The sequence below is a fragment of the Phodopus roborovskii genome, unplaced genomic scaffold (assembly GCF_943737965.1).
Source record: "Phodopus roborovskii unplaced genomic scaffold, PHOROB, whole genome shotgun sequence".
NCBI classification, from domain to species: domain Eukaryota; kingdom Metazoa; phylum Chordata; class Mammalia; order Rodentia; family Cricetidae; genus Phodopus; species Phodopus roborovskii.
Window position 1 is genome coordinate 6,597,355 of NW_026126459.1, and position 19,116 is coordinate 6,616,470.

General features: G+C 43.6%; 1 protein-coding gene across 2 annotated transcripts in view; it reads left to right on the forward strand.

The window, feature by feature from the left end:
- The first annotated feature begins 694 nt into the window (after window positions 1-694).
- Window positions 695-19,116, forward strand: part of Srebf2 (sterol regulatory element binding transcription factor 2) — a 57,045-nt gene continuing 38,623 nt past the window's right edge. The window contains exon 1 of one of the 2 annotated variants that reach the window (XM_051189469.1): window positions 695-967. In XM_051189469.1, coding sequence (XP_051045426.1) covers window positions 880-967 — 88 coding nt within the window. In that variant the 5' untranslated portion in view covers window positions 695-879. Of the gene's footprint in view, window positions 968-1,102; window positions 1,641-19,116 lie in introns of those variants that run through there. The other variant, XM_051189470.1, reaches the window with a different exon arrangement.

A 19,116-nucleotide genomic window follows, 5' to 3' on the forward strand; every position in this document is an offset into this window, starting at 1 on the left:
ATATGTATTTATCCAGCATTTCTTTGAACACTAATCTATTTCCTCGAGATAAATTCTTGGAAGTTTGCAACTTTGTGTATTATGTGACCACCTGTAAGATGACACTGAGTTGACTGCTGGAGTGGGATGCTTCAGAATCCTCGGAGTCCCACCTCTAGAGCTTGGGCAAATGACTTTGTTTAAAGGCCTTCAATGATTATGTGGTTCCCAAGATTGAGGCCCAGATTCAAGACCCTGTCCAGTCTTGGGTGGAATAAAGTGTGACGGTCTATCCCTGAGTGTTGGGGTACTATGATTCTACCAGGGCTAGGGTGAGGGAGAGGCAACTGGAAAAATGACGTAATGTGCTCACAACGTAAAGAGGGTTGTGGTAGGTAGCGCCGGGAAGCAGTGCATTAACCCTTCTATTCCCGGACTGTCGACGAAGTTGCTCCTGGAGCTGACCCAACGGGAAAGTAGTGGCTCCTTTAAACCAAAGGAAGGCTGGGTCGAGGACTAGGCGGCTACTTTCTGCTAGTGCTTGGAGACCGCGAGGGGCGGAGTCCCTCTATGCAAATCTGAGCTGCTGATCGATGACGCGCCATCACCCCACGAGCCGCTTCACGCGCCGATTGGCTAAGCGGGGCCTGGTCCCATTGACAACAAACATGGAGGCGCGGAGGGTAGGGGCGGGGCCGCAGTGGGCGCGGCCCGGGGCGGGGGAATCCTGCCCCGCCCCTTCCGTGGAGTCGGGGCGCAGCTCAAACATGGCGGCGGCTGGCACGGGCCGGTGAGGCGGTACCAGGTGGGGGCTGTCGGGTGTCATGGGCGGTGGCGGCGGCACCGCCTCCGCGACTCCCTGAGCCGGATCTCACGGGGGACTCTGCGTAAAGCTGGGCGATGGACGAGAGCAGCGAGCTGGGCGGTCTGGAGACCATGGACACCCTCACGGAGCTGGGCGACGAGCTGACTCTGGGGGACATCGATGGTGAGTGGCGCCTGGGTGGGAGTGCGGGGGGGGGGCGCGCGGGGAGGAAGGGGTTACGGCGGCGCTCACGGGTGCGCGTGCGCCCACCCCGCGACCGCCCTGGCTTACGCGGGAAGGAACCTGAGGGCCGGGCTGCCCCGGCGGTTCCCAGTTCTTCCTGCTTCAAAGTCTGAGCCCGGGCCATGGCGCAGGGCTCCCGGAGGCTGAGGAGTCCTGGGCGCCGCGGGGCCTGAAGCGGGGCTGGGGGCGTCGGGAGTGCTGCCAGAAGAGGAAGCCAGGCGGCCGCCTCCCTCGCGCGCCCACACGCGCGCTCTGGCTTGTCCAGTGCTGCGTCGCACCTGTCACTCCCTGCCTGGCCGCTGGAGCGGCTTCGGGATTTCCCGGACTGGCTCCTAGGCTCGGCTCCCCACGCCCCTGCTCTTTTTGCGATTGACTGACAGCCGGGTCTCCAGGCGCTCTGGAAAACTTTGGGCAACAGCTGCTAAAGCAAGTTACTGATGGAGCGGGCAGAGACGGCAGAGTGCGGAGGCCTTGGCTGGAGACCAGGGCGCTCCTGCTGTCGCACCGCAAAGGGAATTGAGCAGCAAGAATTTTGAGTTGTGGCCCATCGGGTACAGACTAGGGAGCGGGTGGCCTTTGTTTCAGCAGCCTTTACAGCGAAGTGGACGGACTGGTAGGAGCCCAGGGATCCTCTCTTGCAATTCTCCCACTTTTCAGCCACGGGAACGAAGGTTTGGAGAGGGTCCCAGACTTGCCTGCGGTCATCATGCTGGTTAACAAAGACCAGTTCTTTCTGTTCCTGAGCCAATATCAGTTTCTTTCCACTCCACCTTTGAGAGTGTGAAGTCCAATGAATAGACTAGTAATTTAGTGATTCTCAGTAGTTGGGCTCTTGATATTCCCAACCCCGAATACTTTGCGTTATTTCATTTATTCCTTGAACAATCTTGTGAAGTAGGTTTCTCTCTCTCTCTCTCTCTCTCTCTCTCTCTCTCTCTCTCTCTCTCTCTTACAAGAGTGTTGTCTAAGGTCACTTTAGTGAGTCCAGGACTCCTAACCAATGACTCAGTTTATGGGAGTGTTATTACATCTAGAATCTACAACATTGCAGGCAAATATGATGGCTGCATCCTCATTTTGCAGATGAAGAAGCCCATAGAAGTTTCTCTCCTGTAGGAAAAAAAAAGTGTTTGCCCCTTTCCTGTTTTGTTTTTTATATCACCACCCCCTCCCTCTTGGTTTGCTCTTTTTATTCTGGTCATCCAGGCAGTGTGACAAGACCTTGTAATCGAAGTGCCACTTTTAACCACAGATTCTTCCACTGTGTATTGCTAAACACAAGGGTGGGTTAACAAATGGGAGGGGCTAGTTCTTGGAACACAAGAGTAGCTAATGTGTTTTGAGCACTCAGGTGCAAAATACAGTGTTAAGCACTCACACACATTCTCTAATAGCCCTCTCAGGTAAAGATGACCATTACACTGGTCATCTCCCCTCCCAGGTGCTGAGACTGAAGTCCAGGACTGTTCATTATCTTACCAAGTGCTCCACAGTCAGTAAGAAGTAGGTATAGAACAGCTTATTATCAGGGACACAAGAAGAAATTCATGTGTTTTTTTTTTAACATATGTTTTATAATGACTTTTGTTTGTCTTAATTTTCAGTATGTTAAATTACATAGTGGTTGATACTATCTTTATAGATTCTTAAATCTACGTATAAATAAAATGTATCCTTGGTCAGTAGTTTTATGGGCCTCTATGCCAAGTTTGGGAAATGTTTTCCTTGCTTCAAGAGCAATAATTCAAGTGCTGGCTTTGGGATCTCATTTGTAAGGAGCTTTGGAAGATAGGAAAGATGGTGTTTTATGGCCACATAGGGTTGAGGTGAGAGCTACAGTGCTGAGGATACAGTAGCTCAAGTTTGCATAGGGCAGTAAGTGAAAGGGTTGAGGAAGCTGGGTGAAGGCTCCTTTACCAGAAAGATCTCACTAAGGAGGCAGCCATTGACCCTTAAAAGACAAGAAGAACCAGTTGGACAGACTAAAGGCCATCGGTCTAGAGACAGAAGTGTCCCTTGAAACAAGTCTATTTGCCATAGCATATTACTATGACCAGGAAAAGGACCTTTCCTTTTCTTCCCACATTTCTCTGCACCTAGAACAGCACTTGGGACAGTGAGAGTGTTCACTGTGGCACTAAGGAATGCCTGTATGAATACCTGGGACAGGGTACTAAATGATTAGGTATACTTTGCAGGATTGGATTAGGTCAGGGTGACAAGCCCATGTGCTTCTAGGATGAGGAAGAAGAGAGGTTATACGGATGTATTTACTTTTGTATAATTTGGGGTAATTTACAATCTAGAGATCTTATGCCTGCCTCAAGGAGGTCCTTTTTGGAACTGTGAGTCTAAGACCAATAGTGTCTCCTCTCTCATAGCTTTAAGTTTTTGTTTCATTTGAGTAAAACTAATGGTCAGTGAGCTGGGAATATAGCTCTGTGGTTGGGTGCTTGCCTGGGATATGCAAAGCCCTGGTGCAGTGCCCAGCACTGCAGAGACAAACGTGAGTGAACAGAGTGGCACACAGTTACAGTCTCATACTCCAGAGGCTGTGGCATAAGGGTTGTCTCAAGTCCCAAGACCGGCCTGAGCAATTAAGGGAAACCCTCATCTCAAAATAAAAAGTAGAAAGAAGGCTGGAGGTCTAGCTCAACAATAGCTATTGCTTACCAGACATGTGGTGCTTGGTTCAATCCCCAATACTGTTGAACAAGTAGAATAAATAATTTTAGCAGTATACTACATAATGAAATGGGCCTATTTTTTATAGAGACTGAGATAACCTAGTTTAAATTAGGTAGCCTTTTTGAAGAATATCAGTGTCATTCTCTTTGATACTGATAAGCATATGAAAGAATAATAACCAAGCTACCTTAGAAATAAAAGGCTGCTAGAGATTTTTTTTGTAATTAATATTATGTATAAGAACATAGTGAATAAAAAAAAGAAAGAAAGAAAAGAAAATAGTGAATGAGATCCAGGAGGTGAGTGGAACTAAGTTGTGCTCTAGATACAGGTTTTTTTGTTTTGTGTGAGCGTGTGTGGAATTTTAAGAAGGTAACTGTTAAGCCTTTCAAAGCAGAGAGAGAACTCTTATCGTGGGTTAAGAAATTTTTAACTCTGTTGGTAAGAAACTTCTAGGTTTAGTAAGGGTGTGAACTCTGTGAAGGGTTGGCCCTGAAGACAGTACATAGGTGGAATTGTGAGATTCCATTGAGGCCTTGAGCACAGCTTTGAGGAAGCTGAGAAGGTAGCTATACTAGGAAACTGGATGGGGATGGTAAAATGTAGTCTTCAGTGGGCTTAAGTGGGGAATAGTCACAGAGTAGGAAATGGGAAATATATTCAAAGGTCACAAACTGGCAATGAAGAATGAGATGCAAGAAGATAATTGGAATAGTCAAAGGAGAAGTGTAATAACAAGAAGATATGAGCTTCGAGAAGAGCAGTCAGTGCAGGATGGACACCATGCTGCAGAGGGCAGCAATGATGGTAAGGCCATAAAAGGAGCCAGGAACTGGGGCAGAGCTGTCAAGTGGAAAGGGAGGGACCCAAAGCCAGATAGCCCAAACAGGAGTCAGAAATGAATGGCAACTGTTCTCTCCAGAGAAGGCTGAAGAACTGGAAACTGCACCTAGGGCAACTACTCTATCACTAAACTATATTCCCAGGCCCATTTCTATGTTTTATTTTGAAACAGGCTCACTCAGTTGCTCAGGCTGACCTGTCTCAGCCTGCAGAATAACTGGGGTTGCAGACCTGTTGCTCCAAGCCCAGCTTTAATTTCCTGTCTTTTTGGTTTTTCGAGACAGGGTTTCTCTGTATTGTTTTTGAGGTTTCTGTAGACCAGGCTGGCCACAAACTCACAGAAATCCACCTGCCTCTGCCTCCCAAGTGCTGGGATCAAAGATGTGTGCCATCCACCGCCCAGCTTATTTTTCTGTCTTTTTGAGTTGTTTGTCCTAAACATTTCATGAAAGAGCCTGTGGTTTCTTTCACTTAGCACATGTTCAGTTTCATTCTTGTTGTAGTATAGTGTTTCAGTACAGCTCATTTTGCTGACTCCCTTGTCAACTGCCAGACCTTTGGGTTCTTTCTCCATTTTGGCTATTAGGAGAGAAGCAACTGAGAATGTGGTTTTCTGTGGACATGTGTGTTCATTTCTGTGGCATAGACTATCAGTATTGTTGTTTGTATATCCACTCACTTAGTTTCCCTGGTCAGTTCTTTTGTTTTTTGGAGCCCTCCCTATTTTGCCCATCTCCTGGGTAAGTCAGCCACCCTTATTCAACCTACAGAGTGATATTGAAGTTCCTGTTCTCTAGTTCTTGGTTTTGTGGTGTTGCTGTTGTTTTCTTCTTTGTTTTTATGCAACACACCCTACTTCTAGAAGCTAATTTGTTGTTGCTTGAATATTGAATTTAATGTAGCCCAGAATGGTCTTGAATTGTATAGCTAAGGTTTGAACTCTGATCTGCTCACTTCTGACTTTGGACCCCTCCCTTTTCATCTGACTGCTCTACAGAAGGTTAATCCAAAGTTCAGGAACCACAGGCATGTCTTGGAGGTAAATTTTTGAGGACTGGCCTGTTTAAACATACATAATCAGATCTCACTCCAACTTAATAGTTTGGTTGGGTTTGGAGTTTTAGGCAGGATTTTATTTTATCTTATTTTTAAATACAAGGTCTTACTGTGCAGCTCTGGGGAGTGCTGGCATTAAGGGTATGTACCACAACTCCCAGCTAAATAGAACATGTTTTGACACTTGGTCTTGCTCCGTAGTCCAGGCTAGGCTTGTGATATTCTTGCCTAGGCCATCAGAGTGCTGGGGTAGCAAATGTATTGTGAAACCTGGTGTGATAGGTAGGACAGAGTTTGTATCAGGATTTTGAAGAGGTTTCTTGTGTTTGAGCTTCTAGTAGTTGAGAATTTTGATCCCAGTGTGTAGCATAAGCTGGCCTAGAACTCACATCCTCCTGCCTTTACTTCCCCTTTATTGAGTGATAGTATTAAAGACATATGCTGCTATCCCCATTTTGCCATTTAGATGTGCAAATTCAGAGCTTTGTGCCCACCAGGCTTCACTAAGCTACAACCCAGCCCCACCATTTTGATCCTTTGTAGTTTTCTTCGTAAAGCTCTTGAAATCTTTGTCCACGGCTTGTTTATTTTCTATACACTTTTAAGTGCTTGGTTTTATCTAGTTATATTTTCTGGGGCTTCTCAGACTACCAGACCAGTGTCCTCTTGAGTGTGTCCTTTCTCTGTTTGACCTTACCCTTGTTAAATATTTTCTGTGTTCACACCCCAGACTTTTGGTCTAATAATGTTCTTGAGCATTGCCTGTCTCTCATTGAAATCTTAAAAAAATTTTTTTTTGAATTTTTTTTAGAGTTCTCATACTTAGCTCAAGATTGTGCTACTGCTTAAAAAGTATGTTTTTGCTTCTATCTCAGGTAGGCCTTAAGTTGGTACTTAAAAAGGAAACTTAAGCAACTTTCTATCAGTTAGAATTTTCTGGGGCTGGGTGTCTAGTTCAGGGGCTCATTCCTCAGCACTACCTAAAGCCACATGTGGTGGGTGGTCTTCTGCTTCCCAGCACTTGGGAGGTGGTGCAGAAGCAGCAGCAGTTGAGGCTAGCTAGGCTACAGAAGATCCTGTCTCAACCAGAAGCAACAACAGAGTAGTCGAGTATCAGATTGTCTGTATCCATTTGCTGTTTCTGTTGGTTTGTTTTTGATGTTTTGGGGCACAGTTTCTCTGTGGAGCCTTGGCTGTCCTAGAGGTCACTCAGTAGACCAGGCAGGTCACAGAGATCTGCCTGCCTCTGAAGTCGTGCACTACCATATCTGGCTAGCCAGAACTTTTTAAAAATACACGCACATACATATTTGTTTTTGTTTTTTTCAAGACAGGGTTTCTTCATGAAACAGCCTTGACTGTCCTGGAACTCTCTCTGAAGAGATCTGCCCACCTCTGCCTCCTGAGTGCTGGACTTCATATTTTCACATACAGATTGCCATATGTTGCAATAGTTGCAGTATAATGGATATATAGTTGAGTCTAATCCAGCCAAATAGACAACTTGTATGTCTTTGCCTCTGTTGAACATTTTCATCATTTGTAATCTCATTAGCAAAGTGCTGTTGCTGTGAACGCTTAGGGAAAGTCACTTTGGATGTGACACGTGGGTGTGTTTCCCAGAGGAGTCTTCAGGTAGAAGCTGGAGTCCACATTGCCAGCTGCAGCTTTTTCACTTTTCAGATTTTTCCATTGCTACAAATTACTATGGTGACTATTTTATTTATCTGGGGTAGGGTGGCATTTATATGGATCAAAATTTTAAACACGTATAAAAACAGAACGTGGAAAGTCTTGTGGTCTACTAATTTTCCTAAATTGCACATCCTTAAAAGTATCACATTTGGGCTGGAGAGTTGGTCTGGTAGTAAAAGCATTGTCTGTTCTTCCTGAGGACCAATGTTCAGTTCCCAGCACCCATGGCTAACAACAATATGTAACTCCAGTTCTAAGAGATCCTCTGAGGTTACTGCACATACATGGTAGACATATGTGAGGACTAGTCATCTATATGAATACAAATAACTCTCTAAAAAATTTTTTTTTAAGTTTTTTTTATCTCCTGCTAAGCTTGTTAGAAAGACAAGCAAAGACAGATGATATGACTGGAGGACCTGAATTCAATCCATAGAACCTCAGGATGAAAGGAGAGAACTGACTCCTGCAAGTTATCCCCTGACCTCCACATTGTGGGCTCCCTGGAACATGCGCACGCACACACACACTCACACACACTAAAAGGAAAATTAAAAAACAGGTATGGTAGCACTCCAGCAGGTCTCTGAGTTCAAGACCAACCTGACCACTTTTACCAGAATGTTCACATAATTTAGGAAATGTCCTTTTGCATTTTTTTCTCATACTTTTAAGGGGAAAAACAAACAAAAAAACAAAACAAAAAAAAAAAAAAAAAAAAACCTCTCTTAAAGGACTAGAGCAGTGGTTCTCAACCTGTGTGTCATGGCCTTTTTTTTGGGGGGGGGTCGAATGACCCTTTCACAGGGGCTGCCTAATACCATACATTACGATTCATAACAGCAGCAAAATTATAGTAATGAAGTAGCATTGAAAGTAATTTTGTGGCCATGTGGTGATGAATCAGGCCTCTTAATCCCAACATTTAGGAAGCAGAGTGAATTCCAGGACAGCCTCCAAAAGCTACAGAGAAACATCTCAATACCCCCCTAAATAATAATAATAATAATGTTATGGTTGGGGGTCATCACAACATGAGGAACTGTTTTAAAGGGTCACGGCATTAGGACGGTTGAGAAGCACTGGGTTTGAGAGTTGGTTCAGCAGTTAAGGACTGTACTGTTCTTACAGAGGACCTGAGTTTGGTTCTTAGTATCCATATCAGGCAGTCCTCAAGTACTGGTAAGTTCAGCTCTGGGAGTTTAGGGGTGACTGGTGCCCTCTTCTAGCTGCTGAGGGAACCTGCTGTATTTACATGCATATATTCATATACAGAATATATATGTATATATATACATATATATTATATTACATACATATAGATATATACAATTAAAGTTTAAAAATGTTTTATTTTGACCAGCCTTGAAATTGGGTTTGCTAGTGCACACCTTTAATCTTAGCACTTGGGAGCCAGAAGCAGGTGGGTCTCTGAGTTCATGGTCAGCCTGGTATCCATATGGGTTCCAGGCCATCCAGGGCTTTCATAGTGAGATTCTGTCTAAAACATAATTGGCTTTGGTAGTTTTTCTGAGCTAGTTAGGGGCAGTCTTGCTCTTTATTTCTTGGGCAGGGTTGGACTGCAACTTGTGATAGATGCTTTCCATGGTTTTGTGTGTGTGTGTGTGTGTGCGTGCACATGTGCACTTGCGCACATGAGTACATATACACATATAAATTACATATAATTGTTTAAAAGATTTCATTTGTTTACTTAGTTGGAGGGGGGATATATATCTTGGGTGTGGGGGGGGGTCAGAGGAGTTGGTTTTCTTCTTCTACATTTGGTTCTCTAGTTCAACAATGTAGGTTCCAAGGTTATCAAACTGAGTTCTTCAGGCTTGGTAACAAGTGCCTTTATCCACTAAGCCATCTTGCTGACCCAGGACCATTTATTTGTTCTTGATTGTAGATATTGACATTGATGTTCTCCAGGTAAATGTGATTTGTTTTATTCCTTACTAGTTATTAGCTGTCTGCCTTAGTTTGGTTTCTGTTGCTGTGATAAAACCCCATAACCAAAAGCAACTTGAAGAGGAAAGGGTTTATTTTGCTTACACACCTGGATCACAGTCAATCACTGAGGGAAGTCAGGGCAGGAATTTAAGGCAGGGATTTGAGGCAGGAACTGAAGTGGAGGTCGTGGAGGAGTACTGCTTACTGGCTTGTTCCCTGTGGTTTGCCTAGTCTGCTTTATTGTACAGTCCAGGCCTCCCTGCCCAGGGTGGTGGCACTCACAGTGGACTGAGTTGTCCCTCATTAATTATTATTATAACCAATGACACTAATCAAGAAAATGCCCACAGATTTGTGTACAGGTAGCCTGACGGAGACATGTTTTTCACGTGAGGTTCCTTTTGCCCAGATGACTATAACTTGTGTCAAGTTGACAAAAACCAACAGCAAATTAACCAGCACACTGTCACTGTAGTCAGGTCAACTTTTTGATCTTTATATTTTAAAATCACATGAAGGCAGCAGCCACCATGTGTTCAGCAATTCATCTATTCAAACCTTTTCCTATCATCCATTTTTCACTGCACCCTGGAGTGTGACACTGTCAGAGGTAAACAGAATGCCTGATACCATGGCATGACTGTGTTGGCCCTGAGTTCTAGGCACCTATTCACTCTTCAAACTATGTTGTCTTCTAATATAGTTTTGTTTTTAATCTTTTCTGTAGTTCTCCAGTAACTTGGGATCTGAGGCCCATGTCACCCTACTAGAAATTGGTGTATTGGCAGCCTTAATCCAACCATGTCCAGTTCTAAAAGCTGTGTACTTTTCCTCTGGTCCTTGCCACATTCCTGTGTGATGTAAGCAGGCTTCTGGGTGGCAGAAGTCGTGTGATGGAATTCAAAATTAGAGAGATGCTAGATTCTGTAAAGTCTCACCTTCAGTGGACATGTGCTTAATCCGTGGGCACTGAAAGGGACTTCCTCTGGTCCCCTGGCTCTTATGTGCATTTCTTTTATGTGTTGGGCGGGGGTTGGGATATCTGTGTCTTGGATACTTGAAGATGAGGTGAATTAAAAGCACATAGTTGGAGGGGCAGGAACTGATATTCTTTTAAAGAAATTGAATGAACTTCAATTTTATTGACTCTAGAACCAAGGGCATTTTTTTAGACCTTTTTTTTTTTCCTTTTGAAAGGGCTTTTGTAAGTATAGTATAGTAGGTGGGACACAGGAACAGAGTGTAGTATGAAGCCTTTTTTCCTCCACAAGACTCATGGGTTAAACTTTTTGACTTGGTGGAATTTTTTAGAGGATAGCTGAATAGCCTAGGCCTCAGGGTCAAGCTCTCTGGGGGAACTCCTGCATAGAAGCTAACCTCAGAGTGCTGAAGGCATAGACAGGAAGACTGCTCTTTCTGCATCTCTCTAGCCTTGGGGGTTATCAGTGATCCTCACAATCTTACTCTCTCATCTGGCCTGGGAACAGGTCTGTTGGGTTCAGGGTCTGATTTGGAATGGTGATGAAATTCTGAGCAGCTGAACCAGATGTGGAGCTACCTTGTTAAACCCTCTGCCTAGCCCTGGCTCTTGCCATCCCACAGCTGCAGGGGAAATAAGCTGTTTTCTAAGTGCTAACATTCCTGTGAAGCCTTACACTTTACAAAAGTCCTCCTGATACCTTTTGTCTGTTTAACAGTGCTGTGAGATTGACCCTTGACTTTTATCCCCATTTTTCATGGGCATTCATAAAGGCTTTGCAAAAGAGAAAGATGATGATTTATCCAGGATTTTCTATGCTGAGCAGAGTGTACCAATTATCCTCTTCCCTGCCCTGTGTGTATGAGGTGGGAAATGTCCTGTTATAGGAAGTCTGCTTGTCTAGGACCCTTTTCTCTAGTCAGAAATTGCAGTGAATGAATACCATATATTCACAGCCCAGTGCTAGAGGGTTTTTGAAATTAATGAAAGGACTTAGGGAAGTCTTCAGAGGAATATTGTTGCCTGGGCTAAGCTGACTTAGGGAAGTCTTCAGAGGAATATTGTTGCCTGGGCTAAGCTGTGAAGGGTGGGTGAGCAGATCCATTCTTAATAACCATTAACCTCCTCAAATAGTTTTGATCAGGTTTTTCTTTGTTTCAGTGTATTCTTTACCTGGCTAGCTTGAACAAAAAATTATTTGGGAATTTATTTGGGGAGGGGTAGGTAGTATGTGTCTTGACCAGAGAAGCTTTAGAAAGCTGGGCTTGGGAAATAGGTTTGAACCCAGAAAAGCTCAGCAGCACCAGAGTCCAGCCAGAGCTAAACTAAACAGCAGGCCTGCTTAGGGACACCCTCCCCCGCCCCCATCTTAATGATCTGTTGTCTACTTTCCTGGGTCATTCCCTAGTAGGAGCATGCCTTAATCAGAGCTGGCTGTTAGGTGCCTTGTCAAGACTTGTCAAGATGGCCATTGTCTAAAGGAAGATCCAGGTGTTCGTGGACTTGATGGGCAAATGAAACAAAAATGGCAACTGTCCTTTATGCAGAATTCTACTCTATGATGATGACATTAGGCCTTTTACATTTTATCTGTAGACAACTCCATCCATCCCTCTTTGTTCTATGATTATTAGCAGCTTGCCCTTCGTTTCCTGGTTCTGTTGTTCTCTTGTTGGTCCCCCCTCCCCAAACTGGTTCCTTTTTCTTGAATATTCCTTCATCCCTTTAACTAATAAAACCCTTTTTATCTTTCAATCTCCCAGAATTGATTGGTCCTTTACTCTCTGACAGCCTTTTTGTTGTTGTTGTTCTCTGATGTTGAATTTTGTGGAAGTGGTTAGGTTTCTGTCCTCATTGAGATTTTCTTGAACAAGCTGGGCAAGCATTCTACCACTAATACCACTAAGCTATAACCCTAGTGTGCTCCCCTCCCCCTCTTTTAGACACTGTCTCACTGAAGCAGACTGGCATCAAATTCACAAGCCTCTTGTTTGAGTCTCCCAAATGCTAGGGATTAAACACAGGGCCTTGCCAGGCAAGCACATCACTGAGCTACACCCCCAGAGCATCTCTGAGATTTAAGGGTGAGACCAGTATTTTTCTTTGTCTTGTTTCTTCTTTTCTCTTTTCTTTAAATCTTTTCTTTCTTATTTCATGGCTTCTAAGATAATAAGGTTTCTCTGTGTGTCCTAGGCTGGTCTTTAGTTATCATCCTGTCTTAGCCCGAGTGTTGAGATTATAGTTGTGAGGCACCATGCACAGCTCAGTACATTTGTCCTTGCTCTATACAGGGTGTCACATAAGGCATTTACATAAGATCCTCCAGGCTATCAACACATAGTAAATATCATAGACAAGTACTAAGTGGATGTTTATATATAATTTAATAACCTACTTTGCATGTATTATTGGCCTTAGTTTTAGGGAGATTTGAGAGTGTGATAGTGAATAGTTTTAGTGTCTTACAGTTTTTCTTAATAGTTTGAGTATTAATAAGGGTTGAGGTCCTTTACCTTGTGGACTCTGCCCCAAAGAAGTGGTTTGCAACTGACTTTTTGACAGCAAGCCATGTCATTTTGAAACACGAGGCCCTCTTAGAGCACAGAATCGTGTAGGATCATTTCCTTGAGCATCTGTTGTTTCAAGAGCATTAAAGAGAGCCATCTAACACCAGGGAGGGGACAGATAATGAGCTAGGAAAGACAGGAAAGACCTGAGATGATGACATGTCCTTTTCTTCCCGAGCTTGGGTGTTCACTCTGCTCACTCATCAATGAGGCACTGAGTGAGGCACTGTCCATCTACTACCAGACTTGGTTTGGATCACACCAAACCATGTAATAATGGACCCAGAGCAGTTGTGCAGGGATTGAACTTGATTTTAAGTCCCAGCTCCACTACCTGCTGGTTGTGTGACAGTGGCCAGGTTATTTAGACTCTGTGCCTTGTTTTCTCATCTGAGAAGTGGGTGATGACAGCACCTGTCTCAAAGGAAATCCATGTGAAGTGTTCAGTGGGGTGCTGTCATATGCTGCTTTTGTTACTACTCTTACCAACCCAGAGCCATTTCTTTTGAATTGTCACACTCGGAGTGCAGACACGTCAAAGAAATTAGTGGAACATCATGAGGACAGCCCTTGAAACATGGGGTGCCAAGAGTCTGGTGTCTCCTAATAGCCTTAGAACTAGAGTGCCTGCATAGGGTTCTTGCATGGGGTAGGAACTCCCATGAAACATTCTAGAATCCAGCTACAGTGAGGTGGGGCAGTCCTGGTGAAGGGGTTCTTCAGGAAAACTAGTGTATATGTTTATGGGGATAACTTCTGCAGTAGAGTACTTGGGGGAAAAGCAAGACTTCCCCAGGAAAGGCTCCCACCCCCATCTTTCTCTCTTCTCATTTATATACCTGATTTTATGCGTAAAACTCTTCTTTAGACTTGTACTTGTTTTCTTAGACACAGTCAACTCCACATTCAAGCCCTTGAGAGCCAGGCAGTACGGAAAATGCCTCACTCGTCAGTACTTGAAAGAGGTACCTTGTGGGGTGATGTTGAAGATTATATAACAGTGTGTGAAAAGTGCCTAACAAGGCTTTACAAGCAAAACAACAGTGGCAATGCAAATGAAGTTGGTTTCCAGTATTAAAAAACAAGCATGTTTATACTTGTCTGATAAACTTATACAAACTCATGTTAAGTGAAATGTAACATCTTTTCAGGCAACTGACCCCTTTTTACAATCCCTATGCTTTGTGCCCAGCCCTAACAGATGTTTACATAGGCTTTCACCACCAGAATCTGCCTCTTGGAGGCATTTATTTTGCAGCTGACATGTAATAGGATTTCAGTTAATGTTTATTCCATTTGTGTCTGTCTTGGTTTGTTGTCTATTAAAGCAGAAAGGACTACAGAGAGAATGCTTTGGAAGGAACAGCTTGTCAAAGCAGATCTCCTCTATAGAGCAGGAATTTGGATAGGAAAGTATACCTGTAAGAAAATTACAAATAAGCAGGCAGAAATATCTCTTCCTATGTCCCTCATGAGTCAGTTAAACACATGCTTACCTAAGGTTGGTGTTCTTCCAGTTAGCATGGTGCGGGTAGTGCTTTTATGATGCTGAAGATGAATCCCAGGGTTTACTGAACTTCATCCCTAGATCTCTTCCATTGACATTTAAATCAATATCGAAAGCAGTGTATGGATTATTTCCTAAGTGCCTTCTAACACACCTTTATTTTGCCTTTATTATCACTTGGGTCTGTATTGCATCTTTCTCCCAAGTTGTGACTCATATAAATGCAAAATATAAGACATATTTGGGAACCAGGTGTGGTAGCACACACCTTTAATCCCAGCACTTGGGAGGAAGAGGCAGGACAGCCTGGTCTACAGAGTGAGTTCCAGGACAGCTAGGGCTACACAGAGAAACCGTGTCTCGAAAAACCTCTTTACTCACTGGGCCATCTTATTAGCAGATATTATATTTTATGTGTGTGATTATTTTGCCTGCATGTAAGTGTACTACATGTATGTGTATGCACCATGTACACATCTGGTAGGTACCCACAGAAGCCATAAGAGGGCATTGAATCCCCTGAGACTGAAGTTGTAGGTTATGAGCCATCATGTAGTACTAAGAGTCAAACCTAGCAAACACCCTTTGGAAACATCCTTTGTATATTGTTTGTTACAGAGTCTTGCCGTGTATCCTAGGCTGTTTTGGAACTCTTGCCTCAGCCTCCTGAGTGTTGGAATTATAAGCATATGTTATCATACCTGGCTTGTAGGTCTTTTGTTTGTCATCATTGCTGGGGTAGAACCTGGAACCTCTCTCTGTTAGCCATCTGCTAGACCAGCAGCTATGTCCCCAGTCTAAATTTTTCTAGAAGAAATCTTGTGTGTTCAAGAGCTAGCAGGTAGCTTGATGTAAGGAGAGTCCTTGATGGAAGCCAGCAAGTAGTTTTGAAATAGAATGGTGAGGTAGAGCTTAGAGGAATAATGAAGGTTATCTCAAGCAGAAATCAGGACACCCAGTCTTACCCTGAGAATGATTGTCTAACCCCAAGCATGTGCAGAAAGGGAAGTGGGTATTTTTCCTGGGTAGATGAGAAACTAGTGAGTACAAAGTGAAATCTTTAAGAATTGGAGAGAGTGGGGCTGGAGAGATGGCTCAGAAGTTAAGAGTACTTACTGCTCTGTAGAGGACCTGAGTTCCTGCACCCACATGGCAGCTCACAACCATTTGTAACTAGTTCCAGGGAATCTGATACCTTCTTCTGACACCAGGACACCAGGCATACCTGTGCAGGAAAAAGAGCCAACCCTTGGCTGTTTTTGTGGAGGACCTGGGTCTGGTTCCCAGCACTGACATGGCACACATAGTTCTTAGCTAAAATTCCAGGAGACCCAGCACCCATTCTTCTCCTTGGTAGGCACCAGGCACACCTGCAGTTCACAGGCATACATTCATTGAAAACAAACACTCAAGCACATAAAATAAAAAATAATTTAAAACTTGTAAATATGATTTGAAAGATGGTTCTACCAATCAGATTCTCAAAGCTGGTTGCTATTGGACAGGAGACTGTTTGAACTCAAAGCAAGGTGAGGTGCCTTCCAAAAACACATAACAATTTCAGGGTGAACTTGTGGCAAAGTAGAAACCATTGAAAGTGGTGTTAAAAATAACTCTTCCAGGTGAGATGATTAGAGCTGACTCAGGTCTTGTGCTGTGGGGACTGGAGAAGCCTGGACTTCTTTTTTCCCCTGCAGAGCTGCAGAGGTACCTGGGAAAGAAGGGAGAGTAGAGAGTAACCAGGAGACCATATTAAGAATTGTTCTAGATTTCTTGTGTGCCTTCTTTTTCTCCTAGGAGAGAGAGAGAAAAGAGAGGGAGGGAGTGTGTGTGTGTGTGTTTTGTGCACATGAATGTACTGTTCTGTGCAAGCTGAAGTAGGGCCATGCATGTATTCCTTCCTGTATTGACCTCTTACTAAACTGGAAGCCAGCTGTGTGGGCCAGGCTGGAAGCCAATGAACTCTGAGATCCCTCTGTCTCTACTTCCTAACTCTAGGGTTATAAGCACACACAGCCATACCTAGATTTTATATGAGTGCTAGGGATTTGAACTCTGGTCTCTGGTCCTTATGCTCAGAGTGAGCACTCTTACACACTGAAGCAGGCCTTTTTTCTTAATTTTTAAAAATTTTAGTGTAATATATTTGTAAAGGAATCCATGATTTTAGCATGTTATGAACTCAAACATTTGAGAACCCTGTTTCCCCCCACCCAATTTCCTTTTGTGGTTTCTTTGCCAATTAAAAAGAATTCCAAATCCAAGACATTTAGCTGGGTACTATAGTGCAGGACTTTAATCTCAGTATTCACGAGACAGAAGCAAGTGGATGTCTGTGAGCTTGAGACCAGCCAGGGCTACCTGGTAGAACCCTTAATCCAACCCATTATGACAAGGACGACCTTAGTTTAACCTTGAACTCCCTCTGCCCCTTTTCAGGTACAAGATTGCAGGTATGTACTACCTGCTTTTCATGTTTTTTAAATCTTGTGACCCTGATTCCTTTTCCCCATAAACCCTATGTTTATAAAGCTATCTTCTTCAAGATTTATTAATATCATTTGTGTGTGTCACATTTGTGTGGGTGCACATGAAGGCCAGAAGAAGGTGTCAGATCATCTGGGGTGCAAGCTGGAGTCACAGGTAGTTGTGAGTTGTTTAGCATAGGTGCTGGGAATCAAACTCAGGTTGTAAGAGTAGCAAGTGATCTTAACTGCTGAGCCATCTCTAGACCCCAGTTTTTGTTGTTGTTGTTTTGTTTTGTTTTATTGTGTGTCTGTGTGTGATTTATTGCATGTCTCTGTGTGAGATTTGTCAGGGAAGCGGGATCATGCCTCTGTATGTGTGTGTGTGTGTGTGTGTGTGTGTGTGTGTGTGTGTGTATGTGTGTGTGTGTGTGTAAATCAGAGGACAACTCTTGGGGCTTGGTTCTTTCCTAGCTTTAAATGGGTTTCAGAAATCAAACTCCAATCTCAGGCTTGCATTTTTGGGTGGAAAGTAACTTTACCTGATGAGCCATCTTGCCAGCCCTTGTTAGTAATGCTGGAGATTTTCTAAATCTAGTACAATAGAACTCCTTTTTGTTGTTTTGCTTTTGTTTATTTTTTGAGACAGGGTTTCTCTGTGTAGTCCTGGCTGTCCTGGAACTCACTCTGTAGACCAAGCTGGCCTCGAACTCAGAGATCCGCCTGCCTCTGCTTCCCCAGTGCTGGGATTATTAAAGACACGAGCCACCACCACCTGGTCTATTTTCTAAATTGTCTATAATGAATACATTCCTTTTGTGATTTAAAACATTGTCTAGGGATGGCAAGATATCTCAGTAGGTAAAGGCATTTGTCACCAAAGCTGATGATGACCTGAATTTCATCACTAGAGCCTACATGATGGGAGAAGAGAAGTGACTCCTAAAGATCACCCTGGTATTTGTAACTGTCCCTTCCCCCCAGGCAAATAAATATAATTTAAAAATAATTAATAAAAATAATGTTACCCTAATACAACATTCATAATAAATATAAAATTATGAATAACATTGTATGAAAGTCTCAAAGAATTAATAAAATATGTATGAAAAAATGATTGGTGGGGTTGGAGAGCTTGCAGAGGACCCATGTCTAGTTCCCAGCATCCACATGCCAACTAATAACCATCTGTAATTCTAGGGGGACCCAATACCCTCTTCTGTCCTCTGTGAGTACTGCATGCACATGGTGCACAGAGTCAGGTAAAATACAATGGAAATAAATAAGTGACCTCTGCTGTATGTGGCCACTCACACTGTAATGTCAGGTCTGAGGAGGGTAAGAGATATGTGAGCCAAGTCATGTGGTAAATTGTGTAGTAAGACCCTGTCTTGACACTTTCTCCTACCCCACCCCCACAAGAAACAAAGAATAATGACCTCTGTAAATCAGCCCTTCCCTCACTTCCCAGAGATAGATAGTAAATACCTAAAGGATTAAGACATTGTTACCCCATCTTGGAGCTTTGGATTTATTCCTGATTAAAATGAATCAGGGACCTAGAGTGATGACTGAGTGGTTGAGGGCCCTAGCTGCCCTTCCAGAGGACCCAGGTTCAGTTCCCAGCCACCCACACACATGGCAGCTCACAACCATCTGTGACTCCAGTTCAGGGCATCTGGCACCCTCTTGTGGCTTCCTTGGGCATGATGCTTACATTTGCTGTACAGACATACACACAGGCCAAACACCTATATGCATAAAATAAAATAATAAAAATTTTATCTGATCATATTTCAAGCTATTTTATGTGCACTAGATGCTGTATGGCTAAGCCAGCCAAGATAATTTATGTTGCCTCTAGGTCATAAGCTCCATAGAGTGAATGTGAACTTGTGACTTTTTGAAGCAAGAAACTACTTGAAATGCACGGGTGCTAAACAGTGTCTCAAGTTTGTTTCTTTGCTTTTAAAGAGACAGAACCCAGATGTAGTTTCTTGGTGCCCCAAGCAACTTGCCTCTAAATTTTAGAGGCAGCTAAAGCTAGGAATGTGGTATAGAAGGAAGTGAGGCAAGCTTAGGTTTGCCGGTCCATTCCTAGGAAGCCTTTTTGCCCCTGTGTTGGTGTGAACACACACTCCATTTTCAAAGCTTCATAAAGCCTTTTTCCCAGGTCTCATGGCTCTCTGTGGAAATGATAGCCTGTGTAATTGCCTGACACAAAGCATGGAGCAGGGAACAGTAAGAGGCATTATGGTGCTCCCACACAGTGGAGCGTGGAGCTAAAGAGCATGACTGTTCGTGGAGCCTATACCTTAGCCCACTGGGATACC